The following is a 14,830-nucleotide window of genomic DNA, read 5'->3' as shown; positions in this document are numbered from 1 at the left end:
GATTTGGTTGGTGTGGAGATGCTGAAACTTACCCTTGGAAGCAGGGACTTCCCCCTCTGCAGCTGGGAGGTACTCTGTGAGGTGGTTCGTAAATACCCTTTTCTCCAACAACTTTTTACCAAGTGGTTGTCAGCATTCATATGTAACACTTGCCTGAGTCAGTTTTATTAAGAGAGAGGTTCCAAGTGGAGAGCCCCTCACCCCGCCGTGCCCTGTCCTTTCTTCCACGTCGATTTGTTGGTATTCTGTAAACTGTTCCCACTTCAACTGGGAAGGGACCCCATTTCCTCCTAAAAGGCAGCGTACCTGCTGGATTCTTCCCATTTAATTACCAAATTCCAAAGTAAGTATTTGGCAGAATAGTCATCCACACTGGAGGCAAATGTTTCCTTCTATTTCTGTCTCTTTTTTTTGGGGGGGGAGGTGGGGTGGGTGGCTGTCAATGTGGATTTATGACTATTACCGTTTTACAGTTGCAGTCATTCTTTTTGTTGCTCAGATTGTCTCCATTTTCCCAGGGGAGCCCCTTCGGGCTGGCCCTTGGTCTTTGAGGTCTTGCTTGCTGTGTTGCAGTCTGTCTTTCAATCTCCATGATGGACCCAGAGGTGGGGCTGCCGGGAGGCGGCTGGCTGGCCTGTGGCCCGTGCGACGCTGCCCCTCCGTCCCGTGCCTGGGTCTGGCCGTCAGTGATTTCAGCACACCAGCTGCCGGATGTTCACTTTCGTCTTTTGGGGTGGATTAAAGTGAGCCGGGAAGCTTTCCCTTCTCTACCTCGGGTTTTGCATCTACACTTATTTTGTGTTTCTTTTGGGTAGTTCTTATTATTTGTAGGTTAGATAATCTGTCCCTTCACCATCTGGCCATGTGCTTTGCCCTCTGTGTCCCCCCCACCCAGGTGGGTGTCTCACTTTGCCGTGCGCACTACCAGCGACATTTCTGCAGTGTGCGTTTTCCCTTTAGTTCCTGCTGTGTGGATTTTAAATCTGCTGTAGTGTGATTATTTTTGCTGCCTTTTCTAATTATGACCTGTGTCTTAGCTTGTTGCCTTTAAATTTCATCCTCTTCTTCTTTTGGTGCTTTTAAAGTTTTTAAGTTCAATTTTTTAATAGAGGCAGTGTCTTCCTATAATCTTACAACAAGAAGCACATATTTTCTAAAATGGTCTTCCATTTTCTGTAATAATTCATTTCAGACCTGTCCCCTCCTCTTTTTAGATTTACTGATCTGTGAGTGGTGTTGGCTGGCTTGTGGGTCCGCACGAGCATCAGCTGTGTCCTTGGGGGAAGCTACGTGGGTCCCATGTGAGCCTGGCCTCAGGTCCAGTCTGTGGCCCTGCCGCTCTGCGTGGGCTCTCCCTGTCTCCTCGTTCTGAGGATGGGAGGTTCTGGGCATCTGCCACCCACTTCTGGCTGGCCCTGCTGCTCTGCCTGTGAAGCGGAGGGGTGCCTCAGCTGTGCTGGTGTTCCTGTGCCCAGCTTTCTGGCCCCACGATAGTGAGCACCGCCCGTGCTCCAGGGCGAATAGTGCTTTGTCCTGTGGCAAGGTGGAAGAGGGCCACTCTCTTTTTCCTTTTCTTTTTCTTTACCATTTTAGCCATTTAAAATGTACAAGTCAGTGGCATTAGGTACATTAGCCATCACCACTGTTAGTTCCAGAACTTTTTTATGCCCCACATGGAAACCCCTTCCCCGTGAAGTCAGTCCCCATTCCTCCCTCCTCCTCTGCCCCTGACAATCACTAATCTGCTTCTGTCTTCATGGATTTGCATATTGTGGATATTTCATCTACACGGAATCAGGCAGTATGTGGCTTTTGTGTCTGACATCTTTCCTTTAGCATAATGTTTTTGAGATTTATCTGTGCTGTAGCAGGTACCAGTCCATCATTCCTTTTTATGGCTGAATAATATTCCACTGTATGGATAGCCCCATCCATCTGTTGATGTGTATTTGAAGTGCTTTTGTCCTTTGTTGTCAGTAGTGCTGCCGTGAACAAGTTATTGTTTGAATGCCCGTTTCCAGGTCTTTTGGGTATATACCTAGGGAGCGGAATTGTTGGGTCATTGTGTGCTTACGTTATTGAGGACCCTCCAAACTGTTTGTAGCGTGTACTCCAGTAGCAGTGTATGAGGGTTCCAGTGTTTTCACACTTGCCAGCACGTTGTTACTTTCTGGTTTTGTTTGTTACAGCCATCCCGCCATCCTGGTGGGTGTGAAGGGTTATCTCAGGTATTGATTTGCATTACCTTCCTGACTAGTAATGTTGAGCATCTTTTCATTGCTTGTCGGCCATTTGTATATCTTCTTTGAAGAAATGTCTATTCCAGTTCTTTGCCCATTTTCAAATTGGCTTATCTTTTATTTTGTTGTAAGAGTTCTGTATTTATTCTGGATACTAGACCCTTATCAGATATGTGATTTGCGGATATTTTCTCCTGGTCAGTGGATTATCTTAATCACTCCCTTGATAGTGTCCTTTCATGCATAAAAGTTTTTAATTTTGATTAATTTCACTTTATCTTTTTTTTCTTTCTTCTTTTACTTGTGCTTTTGGTATCATAATTAAATTATTGCCAAATCCAAGGTCAAGAAGATTTATGCCTGTTTTGTTCTTAGACTTTTATAGTTTTAGCTCTTATATTTAGTCTTTGATCCATTTTGAGTTAATTTTTGCATATGGTGTGAAGGGTCCAAATTCATTCTTTTCCATGTGGACATCCAGTTGTCCCAGCACCATTTATTAAAGGGGGCCACTTTATAAAGCTGGATTCTACCCCTCAAACTGTGTACCCTGTAATGCTTAAAACTGCTAATGATCTTCTTCGGATTGGTTGGTAATCTTGACCCTTTAGGATGGTCTCAGTGAAGTTCATAAAGTGACTCTTAGTTTAGTCCTTCTTGTGGGTGGTTATAAGACTTTTACACACTTAAAGGGTTTAAAAGGAAGTACCAGCATTTCAGGATTTTTACTGCCATAGAACTCTTCTCCTACATGTTGTCTTTGAGAGTGTGGGTCAATTAAGTTCTTCTTGTGGTTTGGGAAAACTTGAAATAAATACTCTTCTCATTAAGTTCAATCCCATTTGAAAGAGTTTATAATAGAACTTTTTGATTAAGATGGACCAGTACTCAGAAGCTAACTGAAAGGAAGTCTGGGAAATTGTTTTTTATCTCCTAACTCTGTGGTGGCTGCAAGTTTTCATGGATTTTGAAAGGGCAGACAAAACCCAGGTTTGTCAAGACTGAGGTAGGTGTCTCAGTGTATTTCTGCTGTCTGCTAGTAATAATTAAGTATATTTTTATATCTAAGCAGTATTGTGTATGAGCTGGAATTTTGCTGTTTATAGAAACATTATAGCTTCTTTGCCCTTGGGCAACACATGTGAGTAATGAGTATAACCATCTGGGGAAGCAGTTTGGTAACATGGACAAAAATTCCAAGAAAATGCACAATCTTTTTTTTTTTTTATTAAGGTATGATTGATATACACTCTTACAAAGGTTTCACATGGAAAAACAATATGGTTACTACATTTACCCCTATTATCAAGTCCCCACCCATACCCCAGTGCAGTCACTGTCCATCAGTGCAGCAAGATGAAAATGCACAATCTTGACCTAATAATTCCACCGGCAGAACCCTGTCTGGAGGAAATAATCTTAAAGATAAAGAATAATGGACAAATGTTTATTGTATCACTTAATGTAAAAAGCTGCAAAGCCCGAAACACTCCAATTTAGTGAGTCAGGGAGTTCATGACAATAGCCAACACCTACTGTGCGTTGGCCCTGCACTGCACACTGTGCCTGGGTGGTCTTCATTCACCTTCACCACTGCAGGAAGTAGCCCAGCACACCAGGCCACACGGGGGAAACAGCAGAGCCAGGTGCAGCTCTTGTGCCTGCTGCCTTTGGGTGGCTGTGGAAGGCAGAGTTGTGGACAGGGTGTTGTCCTGTTGGTGAACAGAGGCAGCATGTACAGAATGCTGTCAGCGGCGTGCAGATCACCATGCATAGCGAGTAAGATAGAGCGAGTTTCCCAGCTGAGGCCAGGGACTGTGCTTGGTGGTGCAGTTTGAATTATCTTTATTTCTACTTTCCTACAGTATGTGTTGTTATTTTATGCGAAAGAAAACAAAAACCAAAGCATAATGTGGTACCCTTCAACTGAAGATTCCTGATGGCACCCGTGGCCATCGTGACATGGATGGTCTAGGATGCTGTGCTCTGGTAGCAGGAGATGGGTGAGAGTGTGCCTTCAGGCCCTTCTGCTGTCCTACAACAGGCCGGAACAGTGTGAACTGAACTGTCAGATCCACACAGATGAAATTTAAGGAGTCAGAGATATAACAGGGCTCGGCTTGTAAAAACATAGGACTTAAATTTCATAGTATCCTGATAAATGTATACACTATATGGAACTCCTGTATTGAATATAGACCTAAAGTTATCTAAGCGGAGACTTCATGGTCTTGATGTAAATAGGATATATTTTACTCTGACAACTGGTACACTAAATGCTGTCAGTTTCTTAGATAGGTTCATAATTATGTCAGTGTCCTTAAGCATTTGGATAAATAAAGTAGAAACAGGCTGTAAGAAACAAAACACAAAAGCAGGTCTGCTTATGATATATTGTTTGAAAAAGCAGGTTATTAAATAATTTGTATGTTACATAACCCCATTTTTCGATTTTATTTCCACACTGAAAACACCCTGACGGACGTTCTGTCAGGATGTTAGTGGCAGGTGTCAGCAGTGGCCGGACCGAGTGTTCTCAAGTAGAGAAAAAGTGACCTCTGGTTAGCACGTGGGCCTGGAGTTGGGTTGTTGACCGAGGACTTTATTTCCACCGAAAGTCTGAAGATGGGCAAGGAGACAGAGGTTTGAGTGCGGCCCCGAGGAAAAGGAGTTGAATCGTGTGCTACGATACTGCTTTGCGTTTGGAGCACGCTGCAGAGTCTGAGCTGTTTTCTCAGGTGGTGTCCACTCGGCGCAGCTCCCCCCACCCCGAGTGGGATTGTGGGTCAGGAAACGGTGCGGGGAAGTGGCTGGTTTTAGCGCAAGGACTAATGGCTTCAGGCTTTGTACTCAAGCCTCTGGTGTGTTTCATTCACTTCTGAGTTTCCAGAGCACCCTGACTGTACCTCTGCAATGGAAATTTCCAAACGTACACAAAAGTAGGGAGAGGAGTTTAATTAATCACCCAGTCTAAACAGGCATCAGCGTTGTGTCCTTGTTTCATCTGTCCCCACCCCCGAGCCCCACTTTTTTCTGAGTATTCAGAGCAAATTCTTGTGGTACTTTTTACTTTGTAAAAGGATCCCTCTACCAGTGTGCAATTTCCGTAAAGGTCAAGGGTCCTGTCTCTTTCATCATCAGATTCCCAGCAGTGCTTGCACTTAAGTGTTCAATAAATATTTGTTGAAACAGAGTGCATTTCGTTCCACAGGTCCATGGGAGATGGGCCTTAGCCTGCAGGCTCCCAGGAGCGGGTGAGCCTCCATGTGTGTGAATTTGAGGAGTCGCCCCCGCTGCGTGTGCGGAGGCTTTGCCTGCGTGGGTGTAGTGCAGACGGGCAGTGCCTCCATACATGCACATTTGTCCACAGGTTCACCCCAGAGACATGGGGGGTTAATTATGACTATAGTTGAGTCTTATTTAACTTGTAACAACAAAAAAAGAAACCTTTCCTCAAGCATACATTTTTTTCCTCTTGATACTGGAGGGTAGAGAGAGTTGAAATCTGGGTTTGAGCCCCAGCTCTGCCCTTTCTCTGTGGTTGGAGGTCCTCTCTGGACGTTATTCTTCCCGAGTGAAATGGGGAGGTAACTATTCACAGGGTGGTGAAGATTAAGTGAAATACCAACTATGACTAAGCGCCTGGTGCAGAGTAGGCACTCCGTACATGCCGACTCTGTGTTCCTTCCCTTTGCCTGGGTTTCTGTGAGATGCAGTGCTGACAGGGCCTCCCGTAGGAGGGTCCTCATGCAGACGGAGTGGGGTTGCCTAGGGAAGCCCTTAGACAGGGGCCACTGTTAGCTGCTGCCCTGCAGGGGCGGCCCCCTTCCGTGGCATCCTTTTTAAAATGTCCAACCTTGTGAACGGCCTGGTTTCTTTTCCTTCTCTGTCTTTTCTACTCTGTCCTGCTCTCCCCTTCCCCTACAGGTAACCATTCAACCATTTTTATTATTTTATTGTTTTGGTTTATTCTGCCATTGTTTGTTTGAAAATTTAAAAATTATACATGCTGTTAAGTTCCATCTGTGCCCATCCCTACCCCACAATACACCCTTTAACACAAGAGGCGGCATACGCTCCATGCATGTTCTGCATCTTTCTCCTTTTTTTGCTTAGAATCTAGAGGTCAGTCCGTAGCTGCAGAAAGATCTTCCTCATCCTGTTTACAATTGTGTGGCATTCTTTTTGTGAAGGTCCCATAGCTCAGCCACTTTGCTGGTTGTATTTTCAGTCGTGTGCTATAATATTTGCAGCAAACAGCCTTGTACAAACCTCGCTATATATTTGTGCCAGAGGTAAATGTTGCCCATGTGTGGGATGGGTGCCTTGAAGCGGGCTGGCTGTATCGAAGGCTGGGTGCAGGTGCTGGGTGCCCGTCCTCAGGGCCTCTGAGCCCTGCAGCTGTGTCAGTGATGTTGAAGAGTGTGTTTCCCACAGCCTCTCTCACATGTGTATTGTCTATTTTTTTTGATCAATCCAATGTTAAGAATAGTATTTTAGTTTAGTTTTAGTTAGTTCTCTCTTCTTTTGAACTAGGTTGAGCATCTTTTCATATGTTGAAGGGCCATTGTAAATTCTTTTGTGAAGTGGTTGTTCATGTTTTTCATAATTTCTATCAGGTTGTTCTCAATTTTTAGAAGCTCTTTATGGCTTAGGGATGTTAGCCCTTTATGATATTTTGCAAAAAGTTTCCCCAGAATGCACTGTGCTAGGCCCCAGGGTGGTTAAGATCAGTGAGACGGTCCGTGGCCCTGGGACTCCCTCTATCCAGCGAGCGGGGACAGCCTCGCGAAGGAGACACCCGTCTCTCTGCGGGGCACAGGAAGGCAGGGAGAGGTACTTGAGCGGGCTCCGGGTGCTCCGTCTAAGGCTGGGTGCTCGCTCAGATCCCCGGGGGAGCTTTTAAACTCTGTGGCCACCTGGTTCCCCCGAGACCGTGGTGGCACCGGTGGGGCCGGTCCGAGTGTCAGTCAGTGAATTCTGCCTGCTGTTGGAGTTGGGGGCCGTCCGGGGGTGCCGGCAGTGGCGGGAGGGCGGATGGGCAGGGAAGGAGCAGCGACTCTGGGACTCCGGCTTGCTCACGTGCCCCCGGAGGTGCACACTCCCCGGGCCCAGCAGCCCTGCTTTTATTTTGACAAGCACTCCAGGGGTCCTGCTGGAGGTGGTCCGGGTCACATGTGAGAGACACCGAGGCACAGAGACAGAGACAGAATAGTTCAAGCCTGAGGCGGGTGTCTGAACTAAATCGATGGCAGAAGGCAGAACCTTGAGTTACTTGATGGAGGAGGCTGACACTGGGTACTGGGTGACCAGTTAGGAGTGGAGAGGGGAGAGGCCGTGTGCCTGGTACTTCTTCAGCTTCGGTGATGCTGGAACTGAAGTGGAGGCGAGTTAGAAGTTAAGGGGTCAGTGAAGAGAGTGGTTGGAGGTGAGTTACATTTAGGGGCATCCAGCTCTGGACCCTGCGGTACCAGCATGTACTGACAGAGCAGTCGCTGATTGTGACTGAGCAGGAGCTAACCCAGCCAGCCCACCTTCTGTTAGACAGGAATGCATCTGGTGGGTTGATGATGCCATGGGACCCGGGTTGTTCCTGCCTTTCTGCCTCACCAGCTTTAGACTGCTGGCCTACCACTCATGGCCTCCGTATGGCTGCCACAGTACTAGACACTGTCTACATTCCAGGCAAAGAGAGAGTTGATGCAACTCCCCCACCGCCCCAGCCCCAGCCCCAGCCGGACGTCTGTGCAGGTCTCTTTGACCAAGACTGAATCACGTGGAGGACGGGGGAAGTGGTATCAGCTCTGTGGGGACTGGCCATGTGTGGTACAACCAGTCTGCTCAAAACCGAGACTGTCAGCAAGGAGTGGACGGAGCCAGCGGGCCGTGCCACAGTAGTACAAGTGCCTCCAGATTTAGGGACAGTGTGGCGGGGAGAGGGCGGAATTTTTTTGCTTTTCCGCTTTGGCTCTTCCTTACATTAGTGGGGACAGGAAGGAGTCCCTTCTTTCAGTGGAGCCTTAAGTGGCATAGGGGCTTGGGGACAGGTTTACTTTTAATCTTGGGAGCAGTACATTGAAGGAAGAAAACCAGGGTGGTGGCAAAGGGGGAATTGGGGTCTCTTGATTGGCAAGGAAAGAATGGCTGTCCTTCTGTGAGTTGGTGTTTTGGGGTCTTGAGAAAAACCTTATTGGGATGCTTTTGTGTCAAATTGGCAACCCTGGAGGTAGGGCCTGACCCTGCAGAGTTGAGAGGAAGTCTGCAGCCCAGCAGTTACCCGGTGTGCCTAGGTTCTCCCTCCTCTGCTGGTAGTGGTGCCATGGAGGCACGACTCTGTACAGCATCCATTCAGTTGCGGCCCAGGGGTGTGAACGTCCTCACCTCCTGATACACTGACAAGACCAGGTGGCGGGTGGGTGGTGGTGGGGAGGTTATAGGTAGTTCTGCATCAGGATGAATTTGTGGGTGGTGTTTTGAGCAGATAAAAGGAATTTACCTCTGCCTAATTTAAATCAGAGCTATCATATTTTTTTTGCAGGTTTCATTTTACCAACATATTTGGCTTGGCTATCTAGGTTCTGGGTTTGAATTCCGTGTCTTCCATTTCTAGCTGTGTGGCTTTGAGTGGGCTATTTCTTCTTCTGACCTTCAGCTTCCTAGTATAAAATGGGAATCTTACCCCATACCTGCAAATATGGTATGAAGATTAAAAGGGAAAAATGGCTCATATGTATGTAGTAAATATGGTGGGCATTCAGCAAATGTTTAAAATAATCTATAGGTCTTTGGATATGTTGTACATGCCACATGTTTTATGAACAAATTATTTTCTGGTTGTTTCCTGTTTATGAGTTATGGTATTCATAGAACTGTAGATAAAAATAAGGCGGCCTGATGTCTCTTTTGTGGTCTGTCATTAGCTGTTTAACCTTGGACACATTCATTACTCAGTCTCTTGGCAGCCAGTTTTCTTACTTATCAATTGGAATATTGGTGTCTGTTTCATAGACCACAGTTGATCTGTTAAGAAGGCAAATTGATCTCAAGATGCTCATGAAAATTTCAAGTGATGTGCATATTTAAGGTAATAAGTTTTATTAACTTCTTCCCTCTGAAACATTTTAATATTTCTTTTGTGTATTAACTTTTTATGCTAAGATTCCCCCCTTTTACCAGACCTTGTGAATTTGGATAGTGTTGCCTAACATAGGTTTATGTAGTTTTTTTTGTGTTGAAAGACTAAAAAGATTTGAGGACAGATAGATGTTGAAGTGAACATTTGGCTAAAATTTCACCCCTTTCTTCTTTTATTTTTTCCTCCTCCTCCCTTTATTCCCCATACTGCCTGTGTCCCCTCAGGCAGCTGGCAATCAGGAAAATGTGGGAATTCTCACATTTAACTGCATGAGACATTGATAGTATCAGAAAGCTCTCTCTGAGATTTTACTTCTATCCTTTTATTGATTAACTATGTTTTCCCTTTATCTTTTCACATACTAAGTAATACACACAACACAAATATAAGTTGTGCCACACATAAGAAACTGTACTTGTGTGAGTCCGTCGCCCAGCAGAGTACTGGGGTGTCATCTTTTTGTCCCTCTTCCTGCAGGTCAGGAGTCACTGTTCCAAGTTCTGGTTCATGCCTTCTACCACTTTTCCTTTTAGTAGTTTCTTTTTCTTTGGTATTGTTTTACAAGGGTTCTTAGAATATTCTGGATTGTGACTCTGGCAGTATTGTGTGTATCTTCTCCCAGACTGTGGCTTCTCTCTGTCTTTGTAAGGTGTCTGAGGAACAGAATTCAGTTGGAATATAGTTGGTGTTAGCAGTCTTTTTTTAATCTTATTTAAGAGGGATCCCAATCCCAAGGTCATAAAGAAATTTTTCTATATTGTCTGCTGAAACTTAAAAAATTTTCCATGTTTCATTGAATCCCTGGTCCACCTGGAGCTGCTTTTTTCTGTAGTGTGGAAGGTAATGGACCAGGTGCGTCTTTCCCCTTAGGTAATCGGTCATCTTGGCCCCATTCAGTGCCTGGTCCTCCCCCGCCCCTCCCCTGCCCCGCCCCAGCCCTCTAAGCCTTTGTAGTCGTACATCACATTTCCAAATCCTCGAGCGTCTATTTTTGGGCTATCTTTGATCCCCAAATTCTGCTGGTAATTTGCTCTATAGAACAGTTTGGGGCATGTACAGGTATTTTGCGTAGAAATATTCTTTGAAGCTTTGTTGACAGTATTGAGTAGAAAGCATTCTCATGTTCAGCAATTGGAGTGGGTTGAATGGTACACGCACATCAGTGAGACACTCCATAGCGGACAAAAATATATTTATTTTAGGAAGAATGTTGACAATATATCATGACAGAAAAAATAGGATGTTAAGTATGGTATGTACAGTATGATTCCATGTTTATAAAAAGTTAAGAAACATGTAAGTTAAAAAAAACAACCTACTGTCTTTGCCCCCTGCCCTTCCGGGCCCATTTGGCGCTCGAGTCTGGCTCTGCCTGGGGCCAGGCCGTCAGGTCTGCCCTGGCGGGTCCTGGGTGACCACCTCCGCCGCCCCTCTGCCCCTCCCCGTCCCTGGGTGCGGCCTCCCCACAGCTGCCTGGACACCGACACGTTCCCCTCTGCGCCCCGGGTTTGCTGCTCATTCTTCTCAACCTCCTTAGGACCCCCGCCTCCTCTGTGCGCCCGGTTCCCTGGCCTCCTCTCAGTCACTCCTCCACCGTGAGGGACGTCACTGAGGTGTCTCGCCCGTTAAACTTGTTAAACCCTGACCGCCTGTCTTCTGCCGGCTCTCCACCAGGCTCCTCTGGAGGCCCGGAGGCCCTCGGGCAGCATATCCCAAGCAAGCCCATTTCCTCTGCCGTGAGACCTGTCCCCTCCTCGCCTCCGTCTGTGGTGGGGCTTCTGCCCAAACACTCCAAGGCCTGTGTCCCTGTCTCCTTCCTGAAACATTGATCGTTGCTGGCTGCCCTCTCGAAAGAGCTTCTGGAGTGTTCTGCCTGCCTCCAGGGCTAATACCCCCTCCTCCTTTTCTTCACACTGTGGCCAAAATCACCTTTCTAAGGTGTATATCAGGGAGACACCCCCTGCTGCCCACTGGGCTTCTGGGACTGGCAGGCTGGCTGCCAACGCTCTGGCCCCCCCACCTTCCTGGGCCTGACGGCTCTGTCTGCAGCCCTGAGGACGCTGTGGGCCTCTGAGGGCTTCAGGCCCCTCTGCCCAGCCTGCTCAGCCCCTGGCTCATGTAAGACCTGCTCTGGGAGACTTTCACTTGCTGGGGCACTGCCCCCCTCCCGGGTGCCCCATGTCTCCTGTCCTCCTCTGGGTGTGAGCTGTGTAGCCCCCAGAGCCATTGCCACAGCTGCGTATCTGGAAGGGGGGATGAGGGGCAGGAAGAGAGAAGGGGCCCCCACTGCTTTTCCCGAGAGGGGCATTCTCACCCCAGGGTTGGGCATACATGGCCCCTTGAGGACAGAGGATGCCTGGGGAGGTGGGGGTGGGCAGGGCTTGCAGGGCCTGTTCTTGGGGTTCTCTGCCCACTGGTTTGAAGCCTTATGTTAGAGGGCATTTCCAGAGCTGCCTTGCTCTGTTCTTTGCTCCCGAGTAGGATGACCAGGTGTGAGCTTTGCTCGGGGCGGCACGTGTCCGGCGCAGGCTGAAAGCTGTACTGGATTTCAGCCCTAGAGTCCAGCTTGGGGACTTGCTTCCTCTGTCCTTGTGGACGTGGGTGGAGTTCGCACTTTTCCACTTGCTACTTTGTCAGTTTCTCAGGGCGTGCATGTGTTGCAAATCTGTCCTCTGTTGTCCCTGATGGTAATGAAGGGGCCTGGATTGCTTGAAGGACAAAGTTGGCCCATTTGTGCAGAGAACTTGACAAAATGATTTAAAAAGCCTGGCCGCCCAGCATGCCCTGAGTGAGCTGCGCTTGGGTCTGGGTTTTTGGCTGCTGGTGCTCTGCTCTGTTGGGCATGAGGAGGAACCCTGCCAGCTGAGCAGTTTCCTGTGGGTGCCATTTACAAGCTGCCAAATGCAAAACAGCAGATTATTCAGGGGTGTTATTTTCTTGACCGCTTTTAGTTCATTGCTTTATACTGAGTATTTAAAAATATTCTGCAGCGTGTCTGTAGTATTCATAGGCAGCGAATCAGGAGAAATGCAGTTTCTGAGAAAGCTTCAAAGAAATACTGGTCTTTATCTTTTCCCCAGCCTTTTCCGTTGAAACCCACCAGAGTCTTTTTCTGAGCTCGCTTGTTCTATAAATAGAACAGCAGTCCTCCTTGGGTAGCCCGAGATCGCAGCTCTCATCCGCTTTCTGAAAGATTTGTGTGTGTGTGGTGGAGTGGATTGTGTTTTAATTTTGCTTTTCTTTTATGTTTGAGATGCCTAGTGGGAGACGCGAGAAACAATACTCTAGCTCTTTTCTCCTAAAGATAACTTAAAACTTCTCTGGGTCTGGGCTTGTTGCTTTTGTTTGTTTGTTTGTTTTTTAAATTTGCACTTAGGAAAGAGATGGAAACGATTACTTCCTCTGGAGAGGTAAGGAAGACCTGGGGACGAGGAGAGGTGCCTTCCCGCGAGGTCAAGGGCCACAGGCCATCGTGGAGCGTAGCATAGGTGTCCGGGATCTGCATTGCTGTGCACAGACGTAGCTGCTCTGCCTCTTTGCACAGCACATTGAAACGAGCATCACCACGTGTACCTCTGAAAAGAATGTCAGGAAGCAACCAGGTGGTCCTTCCATGTAGCAGCTGGTCTGTTTGGGAGCTACTGAGGCCAGGGGTTGGGGCTGTCTCTCTGCCTCGATTAGCCTGGTTCTGGTTCGGCACACGGTCCTGCACGTCACAGAAGCCAGAGCCTTGGCTTTGTGAAGGATGAGGTGTTGGATTCTGTGACTAGTTGGTGTGCCTCTTCCCTCGCTCACTGGGTGATGTCTTCTCCTGATCCTAGTTGCCTGGGAGAGTGGGTGGGTGCCCACATCAGAAGTAAAGGTGAAGTGTGTGACACAGAATGGGGAGGGAGATGCCTCAGTATTTTCCTCCTGGGTGGATTCCCTGTGGGGTGGGAGGGGGGGCTGCTTGTCCTGCTGGGCTAGCCTGGCAGCACAGATTCCATGGTGCCTGCGTGTGGTCGTGAGCTGCCCAGGAATCGCAGGGTGGGCGTCCGTGGCGGAAGGGAGAGGAACAGCACCGCCTGCCCTCCCAGAGCACCCCCGGAGCTGTGTTGTGGGGGTAGTGCTGCATCCCGAGCTCTGCCCCCTGTCCGGCTGGGAGGAGGCTGACGGGCCCTGCTGGCTCCGTGTGCCACTGTCGCCTCTCTGATGCGTTTGGGTTACGGGCGGTTTGGTCTGGTTTCATCTTGTGTCCTCTTGAGATGCTCGAGTGCTTCATTCTGATACTTCTAAAAAAGTCACTCAAAGTGCAAAGCTATATGGTAGTAGGTAATTAAACAAAAGCTTCTCTGAACTAGTGTTCTTGTCCTTGAACAGAATTTTTGTACATCTTACCTTCACTCCATGATGAGACTCTGCGTGAAATGGACATTTCTGTTGCGGGGGGCGGGTGTAAGTGCCCATGCTCAGACCCAGGCTCTTGTTTCATTCATGTCATTAGTTTTGACTGTGTTAGTGGCTCTGAGCGGATCAGAATGTCTGATTATCACGTAGTTCTTGAGCACTGAACTTCTGAGTGGTTGTGGGGCTCCCTGTCCCGTTAGGGGTCCCACCCGTGAGACAGGCAGCTCTGGGAGTAGCCATGTCTCTGTGCTTGGCCTGAATTGGGCCACGGTGAGCAGACTGCCCACCTCTTGACTCTCTTAGGGGAATTCTTGTTTCATGGCACACTGATCAGATCTGTGGGTGAGGTGAGTTTCAGTGACATTGGCCGTGGTACTTCTCTCTCACAGTGTGGGCAGATGCACATGCCCGGCCTGGGAATGGGGGTGAGGGTACGTGGGGTGCAGGCCTGGAGCCATGCTGAACCCCACAGCAATCAATGTTGACAGTTTTGGCAACAGGATCCTGAGAAATGGCAGGAGGCCAGAGAACATGGAGACGGGGCCAAGAATAGCTGAAAAGTACCAAATGCTGAAGTTAGAGAATGCACTGGCCGCACGCCGCTTACTGTGGTCCTGGGAGCCTTCCTGTTTCCTTCTGCTGACCCCGGGCATGTCCAGGGCGCACAGCCCCTGCCACCAAGGCACGCCATCGCCCCTCAGAGAATCGTGTTATCCCTCCCCCGGCAGGGCCTGTCCATAGGTCAAGGTCCGGGGAGAGTGTGAGAAATATTTGTGGGAGGCCATTGACCCGTTGGAGTCATGTATGTGCTGGTCCTTCGGTGTGCGGTTCCCCCAGTCGTGTGCCTGGGCACCGAGGGAGTGCACGCTCATGAGTACGTTTCTGTGCCTGCAGACCGTCATCAAAGAGGGGATGCTGAGCAAGCAGAACAGCTCCTTCCAGCGGTCCAGAAGGAGGTACTTCAAGCTGCGAGGGCGGACGCTGTACTATGCCAAGACGGCAAAGGTGAGGTGCCGAGGAGGAAAACCCGATCAGAGAAGATGCCCAACAAACTTCAGGGGAGGGGTTC

The 14,830-nt window shown here is 48.3% G+C and overlaps 1 protein-coding gene across 2 annotated transcripts in view; it reads left to right on the top strand.

The window, feature by feature from the left end:
- DGKD (diacylglycerol kinase delta) overlaps positions 1–14,830 on the top strand; it is a 105,620-nt gene that overhangs the window by 14,615 nt on the left and 76,175 nt on the right. For both annotated transcript variants that reach the window (XM_073217964.1, XM_036997705.2), the window contains exon 2: positions 14,656–14,766. In XM_073217964.1, the coding sequence (XP_073074065.1) occupies positions 14,656–14,766 (111 nt within the window). The remainder of the gene's footprint in view (positions 1–14,655; positions 14,767–14,830) is intronic.

This window comes from Manis javanica, chromosome 12, assembly GCF_040802235.1.
Source record: "Manis javanica isolate MJ-LG chromosome 12, MJ_LKY, whole genome shotgun sequence".
Lineage (NCBI taxonomy): Eukaryota > Metazoa > Chordata > Mammalia > Pholidota > Manidae > Manis > Manis javanica.
The sequence above is the reverse complement of the archived record's forward strand: the minus strand, read 5'-3'. Positions and strand labels throughout refer to the sequence as shown.